Here is a 22,589-nt window from a genome sequence, read left to right as displayed (position 1 = left end):
CAAACATACTCCTTTAAATATACCATGTACTTGAATACAAATTCAAAATAATCTTATTTAGAATGTACTTCATGTAAATAGAACTATGATTACAAAGGCCAGATTTCTGTTCTTAATTTCACTGCATTTGACCCCTAGCAGCAGCTCTGCTCCATAATGGATGTGATTTCATTCATTCGTTTATGACTATAGTCAAGAGCTCTACATACGTAGAGAATGACTAATATGAAAATATTGAAAATGTTTTTGTACTCTTTGTACCAATTGGGTACAATTTCCTCCGACAAAAAGTTAGTCTGTTTTCCTATAAATTGGCCCCTCCCTTTTTCTGAGAAGTATGGTTGGCATTGGCAGGCACTGAGTTCAGCAGGCAGCGGCGTTCCAGTTTATTACAGCTCTTCAAAGTCTTATTGGGTCATAGCTCCGGGATGAAACCACAGCACTACAGTGAGAAATGAAATGAGATCATTTCTGTTTGGATTATTCGCCTGTAGGGTGGGGTTCTGACGTCATTGGATAAGCGCTGGTTTATCCGATGTCTAATAATAATAAACATATCTTTGGAAGTTAATGCTTTGACTGAGTATTTCATATTGAGATTGTATTGTTCTCATATTATTAAAGTGTGTTATTGTGTCTGTCTGAGTGATGTTTAAAGGGTGATGGATATGTTATCTGGGCTAAAGCTGAAGTCTCTGTTATGTACTGTATTCCAGAGTTTGGGCGTTACTCCGGCCGGGTGAGATTCGAGAGCGGGAGCCCCACGGTGAATTCGGCTCTGCTCATCCTCAGCACAGAGGAGTCGGACGAGGGCAACTACGCCTGCCGCATCTCCACCTTCCCAAACGGGAACTTTGAGAGGCACATCACACTGACCGTTTGGAGTAAGAGTCATTCTCATCCTCTCTCTTTCTCTCTATTTAATTCAATTTGCTTTATCGCCATGAACAAAGACAACGTAGTGTTGCCAAAGACAAAAGTTCACAGAAAATTCATTTATTGCAAATATCACATTTATCTTTCCTCAATTAGAATAAGCTTTTTTTTTGGGGGGGGGGGGGGTTGGAGTGACTACGCAAGACAGCAAGCATGTTCTTGTGATTTTTAACAATTTGATAAACAAAACTGCCTATTAGGCTTGAGTAAATGAAACCCCAATTAACAGCTTAAAAATAATATGAATATTTAAATACTACTGATAAAATCATTGGGAGACGCCGGCACAGCCTGACTCTGTGCAGTAAAACTGAGATTAGTGCTCTTATTCAAGTTTCTTTTCTGCTTGTTCTTGCTTGTTTGGTAAACTGCTATTAAGGATTTGAATTGCGATGTTTTGTCTCAATTCTTGTCATTTTGGCACTGTTAGTTTTCCTTTGGTGCTGGCTACAACCTCTTTTCGGTACAGTAGCTGTCACATCATCAATTCTATACTGTATGGAGCGCTATACACCACACTACATTACAAAAACAAGGAATTCAGCATGTCTGCCAACGTGGCCACAAACACTGACAGCATTCGCAAAAGCTTCAGTAGGTTAAAATTAGGTTTATTATTTGGCTTAGTAATACGTGGAAATTAGTGGAAAATACTTTTCATGTAAGTTTGAAATACAACCAAAAAGTAAAAATACCCATAACCTGCTTGTAGCAAAAATAGCTGATTTTCATCTGTGCGTAAGACACGTTGGTAATTAGATTGTAGCTCAGCCCAAGCAATGTGCAGAGGGTGTTTTAAATAAAAGACAAACCGGTTCAAACCCCAGTGGTTGACTTAGTTTGTGATAAGTTAAACACAAATAGGCCACAAAAGGCTTCACAACTTCTATCCTTAGAATCTTTGATTCATAGAAAAACTCTGCAAGAGAAGTAGTATATACAGAGCTGATACAAATAAAAACAGTAAAATCCCACAATGGAGAAACAGAATGGCAATATTAAGTAAATACAGTGCAAACGTACATAAAAAATGTGGAACAGACAACTTTGTTCTCCCACCAAGCACTACTTGTAAGATCTAAAATTTCCAGTGGGTCTTCACTCTGTAGAAGATGTCCAAAAATGTGTCTTCAGTCTTAAAACCACACCTTATCTTACTCGTGAAAAAGATAAAGGGGATTACTAAACTACTAGTGTCAAATAACCGTTTCATTCCACACCAAAAGTGCCAAAAGTAGGTTTTCATTGGAAACAACTTTGAGTTCTGCAAAACTCTTTCAAATTATTTTCAATTTACGCAAAAACACAATTTTGATTCAAAAAATGAAATGTGCATAGCTTGCAGGTTTTAGATCTCCTCCTTTTATCGGTGGTACCATACTAGCAGCTGTGGGGGATGGGATGCTGTTTGGTAATGGATCCTCCTTCAAGTCCAACCTGCAGCGCTGCTGTTGGTTCTAAATGACTTTGGAAGTTTGCTGCCACGCATCAATAGTGACAGCTCGGTCATAAACCTGTCCCAACACGCCACAGATCAGACTATCCTTCAGAAGTACACACACTAGTAACTAACAAACCTCCAGCACTGAATTACCTCGACTCCTTAAACCATTAACATTCAACCATAAAATATGGACATTTGTCCATGTGCAGATTTTTGAAATTGAAGTCTAACCTGCCTTCTGCTTTGATTCCATTATGTTTTGGATCTAATTCATTGATTTATAGGATTTGTGTGCATCTGAATGTATTTAGGTGGTTTATATGGCAATGGGTCACGGTCTTCTCTTATTAAAAGATTACAAGTTTTCTATTTGGGTTATTTGTTTTGGTGTGGTTATGGTATTTTCCCTGCAGGACAAATATCTTCCCAGATCTCCCCTGTCAATCAAAGACTGGGCAGGACTATGATGTCATGTGTTTTAGAGTTTGACTTTTGACAGGTGGTGTCCTGTCTGTTAATCCATAATGGCTATTTCTGCTATTGCTAACTACCTGTTTGGTCTTCTGCGTTAATAATCCAAACACCAAAGGAAAAGACTTAGCAGGTGTTTACAACAGCAGAGGTTGTTATGACCGGGGTGTGGATAACAATCGTGTTAAACCAGTTGGTAACAGAGAGTAACAAAACAGATATGTACTTGTGTGAAAAAATAACACAACAGGTGACATTTGCCCACATGGTTGTTGTCGTCTTGCGGAACTGTGATGGACTCGATTGATGGTTTTAGTTCCTCATTTCCTGCATCCGAAAGTTGGCTGGAGGATCAGCCTCATGGTTAATTTTCATGTTTGGAATAGAAGAATAGAATATTCTATATTGCCATTATACATGTGCAATGGAATTAAATGCAGTCCTTTAAGTGCAAAACATCAGTAAAAGTGCAAAGTAGGTAAATAAATAAATCTAAAAGAGCCTCTAAAGTCACTATAAAAGTCTATAAAAGAGTTTTTTGGTTAAAAAATCTAAATCAAAATAAAGGCATACCACACAAACAACAGATTCACTGCACGACCTATGCGTCAAACTCCAAACTCAAGTAGGTTTAACGCAACACCAAAGATTGTTTTGTACCTTAAAATAATGTTTCCAAAATTGTTTAAGTGTTTCATCAACCCCTAACAGGGTGAAGAGCACTTCTTTACTTGCTTTGCGGCTCTCTGCCTTCTATAACCACACTAGGCTAGTTTGCCAGATTGGGGAGCGGATCTGTAGTTCGAATGAGACAGCGGTAATGGACACTTCCACTTCCAACATGTAGGGGGACCAAAGAGGAGAAGTGTTTTGGTGTTGCTCTAAGTGCAGAATGGCTTTTGGATAAAAACTGTTGCTGAGTCTGTTTGTTCTTAATATTAAAAATAATAACTTTTATTCATATAGCACCTTACATTAAAACAAAGGACATTTTGCAGAATAACAGTGGCTAAGCAAAGAGGTTGTAGGCTGTTCTTTAAATGGCCAGGTATGTAGCATTTGGGATATCTGCAGGGAGGGTGTTCCAGAGGGATGGGGCTGCAACACTAAAGGCTCTAGGATCTAATCGTCCTGAAACCTCTGCCCGAGGGCAGCTAAGCTGTTCCCACAGAGATTGTCTGTCTGTGGTAAGATGGACCTTTTAAGAATGCTATGGGCGTTTTTTAAGTAGCGGGAACTGTAAATATCCTCCAGGGAAGGGAGAGGGCAGCCAACGAGCCTCTGGGTGGGGGTGACAACAATGTTTCACTGTTGCTCTGCATCGCAGCCCTGGATTCCTCAGTCAGATCCCGTGGTAGATTGTTTTCTTGATTAAGGTCTTTTCTGTGTTCCAAGATGTATTTAAGCTTCTTTTTTTAATATAACGATATTCTTATCTGAATATCTTGAAGAGCTGGTTGCTCAAACTTGTCCTTGGCATACTTTGCAATGACAGTGACGTCCTGTTTTTAATTGATCATATTACAGCCACTTTAAGTCATTTTAGGTACGTTAGCTTTGAGCAGCTTTAGGAAATATTAATCAATCTTAATGTAGTGGTTGTAGGGAACGTGCATTACACAAGTGTCTTAACTCATCTGGTACGATCTGTAAAACAACACAATACAGTGGTGCAAGAAGATACAGAATCTAAAACCATAACACAACATACATATGTTATGTACATATATGTGTGTACATATACACAGTACAGTTATACACAACCTAGAAAACATTTAATGTTGCAAGCTATTAAAGTAATACCTTCAGTTTGTAGAGAAAAGAAGAAAACGTTAGTAAGCAAATTAGTTCCATATTAGTCATCTGTAATGGTTGAACACGGGTGACCTTTTTGTTGTCATTGCCTTCATCTTTATTATTATATATTAAAATTAGTAACACATTATTTAATAGGGTGTGGAAACAGGGTTGTTCCTAGCTTTTTTTGGGGGGTGGGGCAACCCATGATCAGTGATCACAGAAAAGGCAATGACAATCGGTGTTACCTTATTTGACAGAAATCTAAACATTTTCCTGTAATTTCTGACAATTTGATATTATAAGATAATGTGCTTGAGTAAATTAAACCACAATTAGTAAAACTGGTAAAAAGATCACTGGGAGAGTCCGGTACAGCCTGACTCTGGAGATTAAACTGAGATTAGCTCTCATATTCAAGTTTATGTTCTGCTTGTTTAACAGTTGTTTGGTGAATCGCTCTTAAACACAGTCAGAGAGGATTTGGATTGCTATTTTTATTCTCATTTCTTATTATTTTTGTGCTGCTGAAAACTTCTATCGGGTTTCGGCGCCAAAAATTCCTCTATGCAGGAAAAACCCTGGCATAAGACTGACATGACACTGACAAACAGTTGGGCTCAAATGTTTGGGCACCCTAGGTAAAAAATTGTTGTTAATGTGCATAAAGAAACCAACAAAAGATGGAACAATTTCCAAAAGGCATCAAATGAAAGAGTAGGAATTTGTACAATATGTCCCAAATAGTATTTTCATCATTTACACTTTCAAAATAACAGAAAAGAAAAAAATGGCATCTACAAAAGTTTGGGCACCCTGCAGAGTTTCTAGCATGCACTGTCCCTTTGGAAAGCTGAGACCTGACAGCATCATGGATTGTTCTCAATCATCGTCTGGAAAGACCAGGTGATGTAAATCTTAAGGTTTTAAATGCCCAGACTCATCTGACCTTGCCCCAACAATCAGCCGCATGGCTTCTTCCTAGCAGTTGTCTAGTAAACTGAAACTGAAAATAGTTGACGCTCACAAAGCAGTAGAGGGCTATAAGAAGATAGCTAAGCGTTTTCAGATGCCAATATCCTCTGTTTGGAATGTAATTAAGAAATGGCCGTCATCAGGAGCAGTGGAAGTTAAAGTAAGAGCTTGCAGGATTGTAAGAAAAGCAAGTCCAAACGTTCCATCCAGAAAGACCTGGCAGACACTGGAGTTGTGCTACACCATTCCTCTATAAAGAGATACTCGTACAAATATGGTCTTCATGGAAGAGTCATCAGAGGAAAACCTCTTCTACGTCCTCACCCCAAAAAAATCAGCTTTTGAAGTTTGCAAATGAACATATAGACAAGCCTGATGCATTGTGGGAACAAGTTCTGTGGACTGATGAGGTTAAAATAGAACCTTTTGGCCGTAATGACCAAAGGTACGTTTGGCGAAGAAAGGGCACCGAATTTAATGAAAAGGACCTCTGTCAAACTGTTAAGCATGGGCGGGATCAATCATGCTTTGGGGTTGTATTGCAGCGAGTGGCACAGGGAACATTTCACGAGTAGAAGGAAAAATGGATTCAATAAAATTTCAGCAAATTTTGGTTACTTGATGCCATCTGTGAAAAAGCTGAAGTTAAAGACAGGATGGCTTCTACAAATGGATAATGATCCTAAACACAACTCAAAATCCATGGTGGCTTACATCAAGAGGCGTAAACTGATGGTTTTTCCATGGCCTTCACAATCTCTTGACCTTGACATAATTGAAAATTTATGGATAGACCTGGAAAGAGCAGTGCATGACAGACAGCCCAGAAATCTCAAAGAACTGGAAGACTTTTGGAAGGAAGAATGGGCGAAGACACCTCAAACAAAAAGCGTTTCCAAGCTGTGATACTTGCCAAAGGGGGCAGTACAAGGTATTAACTCTTCAGGGAGCCCAAACTTTTGCAGACGCCATTTTTTGTTTTCTGTTATTTTGAAACTGTAAATGATGGAAATAAAATCCAATTTCTTTAACCTATGGTGCCCAAACTTTCGAGCCCCACTGTAATTATTGCATGACACCTGTCCTGAACATGAAGGAGTCTTTTTAAAGGTTAATAGCTGTTGTCCTTAAGTGTCATTAGGCACATTATGACACTTTTAATGCAAAGTTAGCATTGTTTGAGATGTTTGTGTTATGGCAACTTGACATTGACAAAGAGTCATGAACATGCAAAAAGACTCCTTTTATGTTACTGACCTGTCTCATGTCACAGTTACAGACACATACAGGTTGTCCGTCTAATGCACACACAATGGGCACAGTTGGATACATTTTATAGCCTATAGTAGTCTGCTTGGAATGATAATTTGTGTCTGGTGTAATTTTTTTTGCCAAAAGGTTAATTACCTTGTTAAAAAAATTCTTAAAATTATATCTATACTCTTTGACCCTCCTCTCCTACTTCACTGTAAAGTCTGTTCACAGTGGGGCTGGACTGGAGGTTTCATATTCGACCACGATTGACTTCTAAACTTGTTGTGATGTCACAAAAACCATCAAACACCCATGTCAGATTTAAGCAGAACGCAGAGAAACATTCCACCTCCAGCAGATGAATGCGACAACAGACAGAAGAAGAGTTTTGAGCAAAAAGGAATCTCTGTGCACACAAATGGTTTTAGCTCCAGGAGAAGAACTAATCTCTGTTAAAAGTAACACGGCCAAACAGCATGTCTTATCAACATTCTTGTATCCCGGGCATGCGCGTGCCGGGGCAAACAGGAGGCATGCTCTGCCCATTGCTGTTAGTTGCCATGGTAATGTTGGTAGCGTAGTCCTAAAGAACAAGATATCATGACTGATCAGGTGGGGAAACGATGGCGTCAGTGTTGCCAAAGGTCTCCTTTTGTGGCCGTTGAGACTGCAACACAAGCCCGCAGATTCCAAACCAGAGCGGTTCAAAGTGTTTTCAAATGTCTGTCTGAATCCAAGGTGTAAACGTAAAACAATGTAAATACAGCCTAAGTATCAATGTCAAACATCAAACATCCATGTGAAGTAACATTTTTGAGCCTGTAATGGCTTTAAACTTACTCTGTCTTCTTCTCTTAGTTCTACCTATCTCCTCCCTGGAGCCGATGCTACTGGTAGAGGGCCAGCCGTTCGGGGTGGTCGCTTCCTGTCGAGCCGTGGGCCGCCCTCCTCCTCGGCTCTCCTGGGACACCGAACTGCCAGGTCGCTCCCAAAACCGCAGCAAAGAGGGCGGGGCCGTGTCCAGCTATTTCTCCCTGCACCCCCTGCGCAGCATGAATGGGAAGAAGCTGGACTGTCTGGTGTGGCATCCCGGCCTGGAGCAGCCGCGTAGGATCTCTCACCGCCTGCTGGTGCAGTGTGAGTACAGCTGATAGCCATGCTGGGTTTTAAGGCAGAAAACTGGATGCAGCTTCAATTCTAATTTGATGGTATGGTTACTGTGTTTAATGCACTGTAAGGAGACGTTGGGTGTCCTGAAAGGTGCCCTAAAATAAAATGTCTACATGGCAGCATTTGTCTAAATCTAAATCTTATTGAGTTGAATTAAACCAGAGGGAAAAAATTCAAAATCAGAGGGAGGAACTAGGGCTGCACGATATTAGGAAAACATGAGATAACGTTGTTAAATATTGCGATAACTAAATTACTTGGGATGAACAGATATTGAAGTATACTCGGTTCTGCCTGTCTGCTGCTTTCAGTATTCTGCTAAAATACAGTAAACTACTATTTATTATATATTTATTACATGAATAATGTTTTCTGATACAACACCACTGTAAAACTCTGATTAGCGTATCGCATGCATTTTGAGGCCATGCTTACACAGTTATCTCTGCTGCTCTCTTACAGTAGCTCATATTTGGGGAGAGTCTTGCAGAAGGCCAAATAGACCACACAAACAAACCCATACACAAACACATTATATCTGTAGTGACGTTCAACAAAACTTAAATAGGCCTGTCTAAATAAGCCACTAAGGTGCAAACGGGTGAACTTGTTTTGGATGTGAATGAACTAATGCCCCGGTGCGTTGTATAACTTTGGATTTGGCAATCAATTTTTTCACAGTTCTTTATACACATGCTCCCTGTAATGTTCCACTACAAGTCGGAGACAAGTGGAAGGGTCTTGCAGTAAAAGGTAATTTAAAGCACTCAAAACAGTGCAGAGGAAACTTTCAATGTCTCACAGATGACAGCGCTCTCACTCACCTCCAAAATCCAACACACTAACCACAACAACTACAGAGACAACACATGAAAAACATTGTAACACAGTGCGTGCAGGTTTATGACCGCCGGTGTCGTGCCAAAAAGTGATCATCCACTAAAACGCAATGACGTCCGTAGGAGGGTGTTGACAGTGTATACATACACAACATACTTGGAAAACTGTGTTACTGAATGTTTTGCTCCTTTTAAAAAGGTGAAAGTACTTTGCGGGCTATACCGTCAGATATGACCCTTAAGAATGAAATCCTAATTTTCAGGCTGAAGCCGCCTTTCTGTGACAAGGTAGGAGAAGCAATCACTTTCTGGCAAGTGCAAAAGTGTGTGTTAGGGGTTGTATTGCTTCTTTAAAAAGGTATTTCAGCTGGTAATATAGTACTGGGTGGGCTTTAATTTGTCAGATATAAACCTCATGGATGAAATCAAGTCATTTTGAGGCAGAAACAACATTTTAAGTGACAAGTAAGGAAGCTGCAATCCCTTCTTGGTAAGTGGAAAAAGGACACTCCTGCAGAAAGCAATCTCTTTTTGGCACTGTTCTAATGTCACACTGTTTTGTAGTATAGTATACTGGAAATCAGTATGAGTAGATAAGCACCAATCAAACTGTGATCTTTGATAAAATGTCCATGTTAATGAAACTTGACAAAAGAGAAAGTGAAGCTGCTTCCTTGAGCTGTCTTGCCACCATCCACAGTTCATTTTGCCGTTGTGTCTAGCTCTTTTATTTCCTGGGAGAAACCGCGCGGGTATAAATGAAGTGCTTATTAGTTCGCATACTGACCTTTTTTAAGTATCCAAATTCTCTTTGCTTTTCAGTGCAAACCCTCTCAAAATCTTCTGAGAAGTTCTGCAGTATGTAATAACTTGGCCTAGTCTGCTTTTGACTCTTATAGGAGGAACGAAAACAACAACAATAATGATACTTAAGTTGTATTTAACCTGGGTGTGTCAGTATGGAAGTCTGTTCCTCTGTGGTAGAGCGGTTGCTTGCCAATTGGAAAGTTGGTGGTTCAATCCCTGGCCCTGCAGTCCCATGTTGAAGTGTCCTTGGGCAAGACACTGAACCCCGAGATGGCCCCGATACTGCGCCATCGGAGTGTGAGTGTGTATCTGTTGAGCAGGTGGCACCTTGTACGGCAGCCTCGGCCTCAGTGTATGAAGGTGTGTGAATGGTGAATGGTTCCTGTACTATGGAAAAGCGCTTTGAGTAGTTAAGACTAGAAAAATGCTGATGCCTTCTATCTGAATACCAGCAGGGAAGTCTATGATAAAGTGACCCACTTCTTACTTGATTTATTACCTCAAGAAACATTTTCATAATGAGTTTATGGTCTCAATCACTAGTTTTAAATCCTCTGCAACACAGAATGTTCATTTTTTTGTATTATGTTCTTGTTGATTTTAAAATGGGCGATAAAGCAGGGGATGTTTTAGGGCGTGGCTAGGATTTGATTTTCTTTTTTATTGAAAGTATGTAGCGTACCGTGGCTCCTCCTTCACTCCTCCCTCTCGTCTAAAATCGTCCCATCCACAACCAGGATGGCTGAGCCCGTAACGACAAACTCGAGGACAAATAGCCGATCTCCACAAACCAATGGGTGCGTCACACATGCTCTGTCCATAAATATTATGCATTTTATGGTTCTCACCTAATAACTTAGTCATCCTTGCTACGTTCCAAATCACACTACAAACTGATTCTGCACAGGTTTAGTTTTTGCAGTTAATATACAGTATATCATCACATGAAATTGTTTTTTTCTATGGATCCCAGGAAGGGTAGCTATTCTCCATCCAAAGACAAAAACAAATAATTTGAGAATTAAACTTGCAAAAATTTTAATTAAACTATTAAAGGAAAGTAGTTTTCCAAAGATTACCAATACTGAATGTTCAGCTCAACCTTCTCCAACCTTCGGACACTGTTCTTTAGCTCCTCCCTCTAATGGCTAATTTAACCAATGACATTCTTGCCACTTCTAGCTGTCCTGCAAGAGATATTTGTATAGCTTAACCTTCCTGTTGGGGAAATAAATGGGTGGCAGTAGACTAAACATTAGACAATATTGGCAGGTTGCTGGGAAAGTGTATGAGTAATGCTTTGGTCCTGCACTAATACTGCTGGTGCAGTTGGAGAGAAGGAAACTAAACTTAATTTCTTTCTAAGTGCAACAGTTGCTCTTTGTCCTGTGATTTGACAGTTCAAGGGCGCCCAGAGGGGTGGACTCGAGTCAGGGTCGAGTCATGAATGTGATGATTTTAGACTTGACATGTCAAAAATCCAACATTGCAAACAGACTTGCTACTTGATCTTAATGTCACTTGCAGTCTCCCATTGCCAGACCTTCCTCATCAACACTGTGGAGGATTATCTGACTAGTCCACACAGCATTCCAGGAGAAAAACGTTCTTTAGTTTATTGGCATATATTTAAACCAATCACAATTGTTTTAGGCGGCGCTATCCCCAGACACAATGACAGTGCCGCGGGGAAATAGCCTCAGGAAGGAACTTGTTTTGGTGGAACGTGTACATTCAAAGGTTGTTTTATTCGTGCAACAGAAAACTCAGATTGGACAGATAGTCTAGCTAGCCGTCTGGATTTACCCTGCAGAGATCTGAAAAGTAAGTGAACCATAGTCCTCAGAATTCCACTGGAGAACGCCAACACAAAGAAAGTGGAAGGTGACGGGCCTAAAAAGATGGCCATCTGGTGGAATTTCAAGCCGTCAATATAGACCACATAACTTGTGACTCCATTCGGACTTTAACCTTTTGACTTGGAATTACCTAATATTATTCCCAAGCCTGAAGATTAAAAATTACTTTATAAAAACAATTGTGCCAAAATCAACCTTTTAATTATTGTTATAACAGGTAGTACTTGAATGAATCACAATGCCCGAGCAGGAATTGAAGTTGCGTCTGGCAGACCAGCAGACAGACATCACATAATACCTCAGATTGTCACATTCAGAAGGAAAGACTGCTGGCGTCAGCAACATGCAAAAGCATTCAACTCAGAAAGGACATATAATTGACATACTTTACCAGAACACACACATTACTTCTTGTAAATTGAATATTACCGGTGGCATGATATTAGGTTTGGGTGAATAACGACTCAAAGCACAAAGCGAAGTACTTTGACTTGACTTGGGACTTCATAGCCAAGTCTTTGCTAACTTTATCAGTGTGAGAACATATAATAGTGCTGATGTATTGGACCAAAAATCTTGCAACTTTTTATATCTTTATTTTTTTGATTGGCACATTTTATCTTTTGTTGTCTGTCTGTCTGTCCCTGAATTACTGTAACAGTGTTGATTCTGAGGAAACTTAATCTTTGGATGAATAAAGACAACCTTATTTAGTGTGTTTTTAGTGCCTTCCCGGCTGCGTGAAATCCTAACATACAGTGTCAGGATTTTTCACAAGGTTTTATTTTTGCTCTGTTGTGCAACATACTGTATGGGTGAATATTTAGCGGCACTGCATGCTTATGTCTGTGTTCGTGTGTCAGACCCCCCAGATGCCACCATCTCCTCTGGGACAGTGGACTGGTTTGTGGGTTTGGAGAAAGCTGAGCTGGTGTGCGGCAGTGGAGGAAACCCCAAACCTCAGAACTTCACCTGGACGTGGTAAAGTCCTTCCTTAGTAATGAATGAAATGTTAATTAATCTCACTGTAATGCTGTTTTGTGCTGCTTAATTGCTCTCTACATGGCACTGTGATGTGTCTCCAAACACACAAATAAGCTACTGCTAACACACACAAGCGCAAACACACACACACAGACTACACACCTGTGAACAACAAAGACGTGTGCTTGAATCTAAAGGTGGGCGTCTCACTCTCCAGGCTCAATTCAGCACGGAATAAAAGCTGTGGTGTCGTGTTGCGCAATTGGAAGTTAGTAAAGGAGCGAGGGAGATATTTTCACACAAGGGAGGGAGTACGCGACACAAGGAAGAGCAGGAGACACATGCTAAGCACTTAATCATAGTGCCATGCTTTAAATATCACTCCAATGCCTGGTAAAACACAGGGTCTCTACTTAAATTAGAGGCACTGCCAGCCATTACAGCTCAACTGAACACACAATGGTAAAATGTTGTGTGCTTATTGAAAAATATTTCAGCCATGAGGCAATCTTGAGATATAAAGATTATTGTGGATTAAAGCTTTTCAACCCCATCAGACCATCGGGCACGTTCATTCGGTACAAACTCATGCTGTGTTGACAAGTATTGTTCAAACGCACAGAGGCTTGTTATTTTTGGGAAATTCCTTTATTTCCTTCATTGTGGAGAGTTAGATGAGAAGATCAATACCACCTCTCATGGAACAAATTTAGCTTAGCATAAAGACTGGAAACAAGGGGCAAACAGCTAACCTGACTCTGCCCAAAGCTAAAAGAATACACCTGCATCTCATTGCATGTGATACCAGACTCACAAACATTCAATCAACTAAGCAAGTGAGCCTAATTGTAATTTTTGTGTTTTTTTTGCTCCTATTTTTGTTTTTATGTCCGCTCTGCAGCCCTTTGGGATTGATTTAAACAATGAAAAGTGCTTTACAAATAAAATAATTATTATAAAGGTCGACAACTCCCTTCATCTGTATCATTTTCAACCATCTACTGTGTGTTAGATGCAATCTCCACCTGTGACTCTACCATAAAGGCCTTGTTAGAGAAGCTAGGTGGGGTTTTGAGAAAAGAAATGTGAGCTGGCTCCAGTTTGGGGGGTGAAGCAGTTAAATAGCTGCAGCAGCACAGTGAAACCACGGGCAACATGAGACCTCTCGGCGGACCTGATCAGAAACTGCCTCTCCATTATGTGGCCTCTGATGTCTTTAGTCAAACCTAGTACTTATTCGGCCTATGGGCAACGGGCGCCAGTTGCAAACCCAGAAGCAGGTTTTGGTTCAGGTACAAGCCAATTGGTGGTTCCACTCTGCTGTGAACCTGATCCGGTGATGTGTGTGACTTAAACACTTCCTTGATGCAAGCCAGTTGCTGCATTTCATGCTGCTGATGTAGCTCAGATAACCTTAGATATTTGTGCATTTCCTCCTCTGATTCTTAACTGACAGAAATATTCTACACTGGAATGCAAGTTTGCACTTTGTTACCTTTAGTCACCAAAATTGAGTGGCAGCTATTGTTCGGAACAGTAAGTCCCAGGTTTCTGTATGTTTTAGCGATGGGTTCACATCTGTTCACACCTGATTGCCAGTCAAAGGTGCAGTAAGCCATGCTGCGCAAAGATTGTTGATATATGAACCCTAACCCTACCCCCCTCCCTTTCATAAGCTCCCCCCCCAGATTTATGGACGGATAACTACTTGACGGTCAGCACATTCACATGCTGCCCCCCCAGTCACATAATGCCTCCCACCATTAGCTGTCGACGCCTGTTGCCGATTGGCTGTAGTAGTGTTTTGTGGCTTGTGCACTCCTTTCGGTTTGTTTTCCATTTCCATGGCCAGGGCTGTGTAATAACACTTTTTTTTTCAGCGCACACAGAAAACAGAGAGCTAGGTGATCGTGAGGAGATATTCACTGAATTTTACTGAAAGTTTGTTGGATTAACATCACTTAATATACTATTTAATGGTGACATTTCCCTCTTATTATCCACAGGAAGGGAGGAGCTTTGCCAGATGGGGTGTCCGGGGTTGGAGAAAGACTTGTTTTTGGGCGGGGCCTCCGCATGAATGACAGCGGGCTCTATGAGTGTGTGGTCAAAAACGCCGTGGGAGCGGCAAAAGCAGAGTTTATGTTGACATTAACAAGTGAGTGCACTTTAGCTCTGTTAGTGGTTAACATCACAGGTAACGTCACATTCACCCAGTTCCACATTCATACCTGGAAGCTGCCCAGTACAACCACGGTCTGATCTGCTGGCCACTGAGCAGCTCCACTGGAGCCTTTGTTTTTAGGATAAGGGCCTTGTTTAAGGGGACCTTAATGGTGGTGATACTGCTCTTTCAGTTCCCCACCCAGATTTATCCCATCAGTTTGGGTACTGAATCAACAACAACCCGGTCACAGGCTTGCTTCTCAAACCTTCATGCCACCACTGACTGTGTGCTTTGTTGGTGATGTAGAAAGAGGAAATGAGAGGAAGAATACTTCAAAATCATGAGACAGTTAAATTAAACGCTGAGCAAATTCTCCTTTTGATTTGGAGTCACTGTGCAGAAGTGCTGCCCCCTTGTGATAGTAAGATGGCATGAGCAGATGCTTTTTAACTCGATCAGGATCCAAATTGCTGCACGAAAGAAATAACTGTGGCTGTGTGAATGTTATTGTTTGAGAGACATTTATCAAATGTCTTCCTATCCTCATCTTTCTTCCAGAGACATCACAACTCAAGGGCAAGTTCCCCATGGACAACATGTTGCTCATCATTATTGGGGCTTCAGCCGGCGCTTTGGTCCTGATCCTGGTCCTGGTGGTTCTGCTGGTCAACCGCTACCATCGACATAGAAACAAAAAGCTTCAGATGGAGCTCAGCGAGAAAACGTACCCTTCCCTACATTTTCTTTAAAAAAAACTTTATTTATTCCCCCAACCGTGATCACAGCTGGACTGTAAAGGCTTGTGTTGTTTTTCTACCGTTTACACAGCAGGAGTTTCCCTGCCACTGTAAGGTTTAGGTGCAGCCGCAGAACCGTTTTGGTCAGCATCTTAACCGAATGAATGTAACTAGAAGACTTTTCTTAGATCTAATGACTGAAGTTGGACTTCTTTAGCAACTTCTGTTCAAAGCTTTTTGAGTCTTAGTTATTTATTATCTGCCTCTAGATTTTGAAATGTTTTAGACACAGATATGGTGATAATAACAGTCCAAAATGAAAAAGAAGCAACCGAATGGGACACAAACCGCCTAATGTTGGCAACAGAGACTCAAAGGAAAACAAAAATTACCAAAAAGAGACAGAACACGGCTATAAAGAGACGCAAAATCCCACAAAGAGACACAAAATTTGTGTGGAAATTGCTTTTTTTTCCAATTAAACATTGACTTGAGGAAGGATTCCTAGACCAAATATGCACACCTAAGTCTTCCACAAAACGAGGGTAAACACTGCAAACTATGACCTGTTGTCTGACATTACAGAGGGCCTATCATCACTAGCAGAGAGGCGTGAGAAGCATTCATTTATAAGGCTAATAACAGAATGCTCCCTCCTTCCATTGCTGCACTGTTAGAGTGGAACGCGGCCCTTATTACACGCCATCCAACAGCCTGCTCTTACTTACTCAGAGCTGGAGAAATCAGCGTCCAGCCTCCAGTTTAAACAGCTTCAACAGTCTGTTAAATCAAAATTTCTGTTCGACATATGGGTAGTTTAGAGCAATGGTGTTGAATAGACCTGTTACTGGAAGTAATTAATTTTAGTTGTTTAAATGGCCTTGATTTTATCTGGATTCTTTTATTATTTAATTGATTTATGTCCTTGATTTTGTATAATTGTTTTAGTGACTGGCACGTCCTTGTTTCTTCTCTGGTCAGTGTCCTGTCTGTATATTGTGTTTTTCTATAATTTTCTATAATCTCTCAGCTGTATTAAAAATATGGGCTGATCCTCAATTGTACCTCAGAGAACTAAAGAAATTAAAACCCATGATTAGGATGATTATATATCCAAATGTGCTGTCTTTCAAATACCATAGGGAGGAAATTCAAAGCTTCTCCCGACAAGCCTCCTTTAGAAGACTGAACTCTGTCAGCACAGACCCCAGAGTGCAGGTACACACACACACACACACACACACATGCACACACACTCACTCATTATTTTAGTAATCTTACATATTACTTTATTTTTGATTTATTAAATGCCACACACGCAGATATACACATTCTTACAATGCACGCGCGCACTGATGAAAACAGGCTGCTGCAGATAACATGCAGTGTTCATAGAAATTTATTATTCTGGGAGATTCGTTTTATATATATTTTGCGGTCATGTTCACTAACTTTCTTTTACTTTCTCTATTTGTTTTCCAGGCTGAAGACAGCAGAATGAAAAGCAGCCAATTATCTCTGGTGAGTACCTTTTTAAAAATGTGATGAAATGATTTGGGGACAACAAAGTAACATGAAGGCTAGAATTGCATAATTAAAACATTGGTGTCAGTGTCAGTGTTGCCAAAGGTCTCTGTTTGAGACTGTAACACAACACAACCGCTGTTTTCAAATGTCTTAGGGGCTCGGAAACGCCAGAGCAGTGTGAATGCGAGGTGGAAACACAGCAAAAGATATTCATTTTTTAAACCAAAACGTAACAATGTAAATATAGCCTTAGGCAGAAAACCGTATTGTGTTTGTGTGGGTCGCCACCTACAGGAACGAACCATGTACAAAGGCAGCCAGTCCACTCTGGGCGGGAAGTGGGGGTCTGCAGGAGGGGTGGAGGTGGACGAACTGGGACGTCCAGTTCTCTGGCACAACGGCAGAGACAGCCTGAGAGGAGCAGAGATGGATGGAGAGAAGGAGGAACAAAGGAGAAGGGTGGAGTCCTACCTGAAGAACAGTAACATGTCACTGGTAGGTCAGCATCTGAGAGATTAGGCTGCAATGCAGTCAGTTTAGTTTGTAATGTGGCATACGGTATAGTGTTTTGCCTACTGCTGGAGTCATGTAGACGGAGCAAAGAACTGCAAACAAAAAGACAGATGACACAAGACTACAGACGTCCTCTTTATTCTGTAGGCCACTGTCAATTGTTTGTTGAAAACAAATATTTGCGTTGGCAGCTATGTTAACAGTATCCTATATTAGTCCCACATTACCATTTCCACTCTGTTGTTATTACACACAGGCCTGAATTACACACACATGCCCAGGTCCTATACATGCACTAAGTATAGAGACGTCTTAGTGGGGGGGCTGCCCATGGAAAGGCGCCCCAGCTACCAGTCCACCACCATACATTGGTCCGTATGTGGACTTGAACCAGCAACCCTCCGGTTCCCAACTCACCTCCCTACAGAACTGAGCTTGCCACCCCCTCACATTTTCTGTTATTTATGGACAAATAGTTGCGGACCAACTCCATTGATCATGACAACCTGAAGCCGACATGGCTGGCGACCTTAAACACTCACATTCATAAAAGCAAGTTTTTACGGATTTATTTCTGGTGGTGGATTATTGACCAACCTGTAGTGAAATGATGGCACTTTATGCTTCTGCTATAGAAGACCAACAATACCTTTTGTGTAACTCTCACCACCTTAAAGTGGCTATGTGTAGCCTAACTTTCAGTTTGTGTTGATTCCATCGGCCGTTTTGGACAAAAGCGTTAGTGTTTTTTCCACACCTGCTGTTGAAAAGGTCTTCTCTTTACAGTGCTTTATTGCCCACTGTATGCATTGTTTGCAATTAGGCATACAGTAACTAAAAATACTTTGGCTGTTTGGTAAGCTAAAGGGTATCACTGTCACTGTGTTACGAGCCAAAGCGTTAAGAGTTTATTGTAGCAACCAATGTAATAATAGCTTAGATTTATATAGCCCATTTCATTAAAACAAACGGACGCTACACAAGTAATGTTACGGGGGACAAAGGAAAAGAAAATGGGAAAACCTTTGCGCTAAATGGAGAGGGGACGTAATTTAATGTTGGCTACTGGCGTACAACCACATCGTTTATTGTAAAGTTGTTTTATGAATGAAAGAGACATACAACATATCCAAGGGCCAATTCAGGGTCGGTTTTGAATCTTTTAATGATGTAATTGTCTCCAATCTGTGTGACTTGTGTCTTTCACTTTACTTTTCCCTCTTAGATTTGAGTTATTCTTTGTTAAATTTATTTCTTTTCAGTAATGCTCCTGCCCCAGTATCAGCCATAACTACAGCAGATAACGTAAAATAACATTTAAATACAATTAGGCCTATATCGACATCTCCTGCTTCCTTTTACCTGGCTCCTTTGGTGTACACTAACACAGGCTTTCCCGGTGTTAAAAAGAAACCTCTGACTCCGTCAGAATGTGTTACCATAGAGCTGTCTACGAGCCCCAAATCAATCTGACTGTGCGGGAAAAATCCGACCTGGGCAGATGCCTTACTAAAAACTATATGGAAATAGCATTCTTTTCACTGTTAGTGTCATTTGCTGTAACAATGATAGAGCTATAGAAAAATTAAAAAAGTTACATATAGTAACTTTAATTAGGGTGGTATGTGTTGTAGGGTGTGACACATGCTCCATGTTGTCATTTACATTTATACCTGTCCTCTTCAGTTTTTACCCAGGACACATTTTTATTTTATTTTGTTGCAAAGTTGGGAAAGTCTCCAAACCAAAGCATTTCAGACTTGAACACACCACCTTTTTTAGGTTTTTGGAGCAGGTATTTTCAACCCATTTTAAATTGTATTGTCAGTGACAGAATAAGGACTTTTGGTTATAGTGCTAATATAAGCCGTTTTTTTTCCTTATCAGAGAAATAGTAATGTGTTTGTATGCCGTTTATACCAGGACTCAGGTCTGCCCTCTTCCTTGGTTCCCCTGAAGGCCCAGCAGGATGAAAGCGGCGTGGGGCCCAGAGAGCCAGACCTGGGCCACGTCGAAGAGGGCGACTCCCCGCGGGGAGAGGACTGGCCTCCGCCTCCCACCCAGGCGGTAGCCGAGGGACACGATGATGACAATGAAAGCAGCTCCTACCAGCTGTCAGAGGCTCTCACACATCACTTCTACTACAGTAAGGGCGTCCTCCGGCCCAGGCCACACTCCAACGCCATTCTGCTGCACCCCAGAGGACAGATCATCTAGAACGCAGATTCTCATCCAAAAGATGACAGGAGAGAAAGTCTGCCTGCACACCTGCAGTCAAAATTACCTCATTCTTTTCAATGGGATGATAGTTTAGTACACATTGACTTCAGTGGGTAATTAGCCTCAAGAACGATCCAAACCTTTTATTTTTTTTTGCCTCAGGCTTGATCTTAATCCCTTACCCTAACCCTGTAATAACTGGGAAGTTTATTAATACTTTTGGGGCATTTTATGCCTTTTTTTATGCATTTTATGCCTTCAGACAGGAAAGGAGAGTGCCGGTGAATGTTACGCAGCAAAGATCCTTATCCAGACTCGGACCAGAGACATTGTGGTTCTTGGCCACCAGGTCACCCGTTGATTGGGACGTTTTTTGATCATGTTTTGCGGCATTTTATGCCTTTTTCGACAGACAAGAAAACTCGAGGAGCGAGATGGTGATGTTCTCCAGCCCGACTTCATCCTTTATGATTAAAAGCGAGTTTGGCCTTTGCACGATGGCATGTAAATGAAAAATCCTTATTTTTTAACATCAAAAACATTCAAGGAGGAACATTTGGACAAGAACACCATTACTAAGTTCTAAATGCCTGGCCCAGTCAAGAATAAACTATTTTCAAAGCTTTAATATTTTTGGCTTGAATGCACCTGTGGAGAAGAGGTTAGTGTGTGTGATTTTGTGCATGTGTATATATATATATATATATATATAGATAAGTGAGAGTTATAAGGAGATACTGATGTTTTATAATCATGTCGTTAAAAGCCAGGGGCGAGGCACAAAATTCTGGCCCCTGTAGAAAGGCATTTTCTATGGTCCCCTCCCCGCATCCACGCTATACATTTTAGCATCTTTTTGGGCCCTATTCACATGAGGCCCCCGGTACTCAGTCCCTCCCCCCAGTCCGACGTCCCTGTTAACAGCCACCTGCAACTACAAAAAGGTTGAGGTTCTGAAACAGACAAAGTAAATTGGTGGATGTTCATGGATACAAACTGGTTTCCATGAACAGGTTTAAACCAGACCAGTGCCCAGCAATGAACAGACTGGAAGGAACGTGCAGATGAAGATGACCTGTAAGGCAGTGTTCTGTATCTAAGAACAGTCAGTTGTGTATACGTCGTTGTGGGAATTGTTTTATATTCTTTGTGTTTTTCTGTGAAACTGAAAAGCTGACATGTAAAATGTTAAAATGTTTATTAACAAAAGTACAGCATGAGTCATTGTTCTTTGTTACAACCTGGGACAATTTAACTTGTTTCACCTCATCCAGGAGGATAAAAGGCTAGCGTTTACATCCTTATTAGTTTGGAAATGACTGAAATAATCAGGATTGTGGATACAAGTAGTAAAAGGGTGGATTTCCCAGGGTGGCTGGTCTCACTCTGTGTGACAGGGTAATGACTTTAGTAATCTTGGGAACTTCTATTAAACGCTTAAAGCTTTTGGGAAATATGTTTTCTTGTTTCGTTACGTAGATGAAAAAGATCAATACCAGCCTCATGTCCGGTTAGTTCAGACTCTTTATTAATCTCTTGGCAGCTCCCCAGTCAACACAATCAGTTCCAAACAAACACAACTACCAAACAGTAGATACAAATGTTGATAAAGCATTAAATAGAAGCCAATGTTTCCGCTAGAAAGGTTATTTAGCCCGGTGGCAAATATATCCATCTTTGACGAGGGCCCGGCTGGGGCCAGTCACAGACTGATGGCAGCATTAAAGAAGAGCCCAATAGTTTCTGGGATAACAGAATCATGGGGCAAAATTTAGAATTTAAAAAAGAAGACAGATTCCATAGGGCCCTACCTTAAGTCAGTGCTAAAAGTTAACTGGAGATTTAAAAACATGTCATAAGTTTCCAATCAAGCCGCCCCACTGTAGTAAAAAGAAAATTACTCCTGTACTGCTCCTGTACTCAGAGCGGAAACTTGGTGGGGGAATTGGACTACCCAAGACTACCCACAAGAGGACCTAAATTTCCCAGAATGCTATGCAGCACCATGGGTTCTTTTCTGATTAGGAGTCTTTTTCCATCTGACTTATCTGACCTGTAAACATGTAAATGACAGCTATAATAAAACAATGCATGGTTGGATTCTTAAAATGCTAAGATAAGTCAGCACTTCCTTACCTTTGTTAGCCTTAGATACTTATGACTTTCCTTTACAAAAGGAAAGATATTGCCAAAGTCTCACAATTTACAATAACGACCCAACTTTCCATTGCAGCAGTATTACAAAGACAACACTTCAGGACCTCATTATGTAATAACTGTTACAAAATGCCATTGTTAGTGAGTCCATTCTCATCTACTTGCTTGATTTTTACTGTGAGCCTGATAATGTGCAATGTATGGGACAATATAATGCTAAATTTCAGAGGGGCTACAGTGATTGTAGTAGGGCTGTGCAAAGTGTCTTTTTTTAAATTGTGATTGCAATATCAACTGGCGCAATACACACATTGCGAAAGACTCTCAGACATTTAGTTAGTCGAAACCAAATATCAGTCAAAAATGTCACTTTAAAATCTTTTTTTTACTGGTGCCTTTTATACTCAATTCAACGTTTAAATCTTGTTTAATAAAATATTAGAAGTAATTTCCCTTTGTTAGTGTTAAATTTAACAAGCAAGTTGTTGGGTTTCAGCAGAATACTGAAAGCAGCAGAACTGAGTACACTTTAATGTGCTCATATTATGCTTTTTGGCTTCTTCCCGTTCCTTTATTGTGTTAAGTACCTTTTTGTGCACGTTATAGGTTTACAAAGTGAGAAAGTCCAAAGGGACTCTAACAGAAAACACTGTTCACAAACTGCTCCAAACAGCTCTATTCTAGCCCAGCCTTCACTTCCGTGACAAATGTGCGTCACTTTGTAACACACGT

General features: G+C 40.7%; 1 protein-coding gene and 1 long non-coding RNA gene across 2 annotated transcripts in view; one reads left to right on the top strand and one right to left on the bottom strand.

Annotated features, from left to right (window-relative positions):
- The window catches only part of nectin4b (nectin cell adhesion molecule 4b), a 27,262-nt gene extending 7,435 nt beyond the window's left edge, over positions 1-19,827 (top strand). Inside the window, exons 3-11 of the mRNA XM_034886952.1 lie at positions 717-884; positions 7,736-8,014; positions 12,416-12,533; positions 14,543-14,694; positions 15,262-15,427; positions 16,583-16,658; positions 16,923-16,961; positions 17,262-17,462; positions 19,404-19,827. Coding sequence (XP_034742843.1) covers positions 717-884; positions 7,736-8,014; positions 12,416-12,533; positions 14,543-14,694; positions 15,262-15,427; positions 16,583-16,658; positions 16,923-16,961; positions 17,262-17,462; positions 19,404-19,697 — 1,493 coding nt within the window. The 3' untranslated portion in view covers positions 19,698-19,827. The remainder of the gene's footprint in view (positions 1-716; positions 885-7,735; positions 8,015-12,415; positions 12,534-14,542; positions 14,695-15,261; positions 15,428-16,582; positions 16,659-16,922; positions 16,962-17,261; positions 17,463-19,403) is intronic.
- Positions 57-22,589, bottom strand: LOC117953702. The gene is made up of 3 exons (XR_004658663.1): positions 22,228-22,589; positions 10,814-10,819; positions 57-67 (listed from the first exon to the last, which is right to left on the bottom strand). It is a non-coding gene; the product is annotated as an uncharacterized LOC117953702 (long non-coding RNA).

The sequence above is a fragment of the Etheostoma cragini genome, chromosome 12 (genome assembly GCF_013103735.1).
Source record: "Etheostoma cragini isolate CJK2018 chromosome 12, CSU_Ecrag_1.0, whole genome shotgun sequence".
NCBI lineage: Eukaryota > Metazoa > Chordata > Actinopteri > Perciformes > Percidae > Etheostoma > Etheostoma cragini.
The sequence above is the reverse complement of the archived record's forward strand: the minus strand, read 5'-3'. Positions and strand labels throughout refer to the sequence as shown.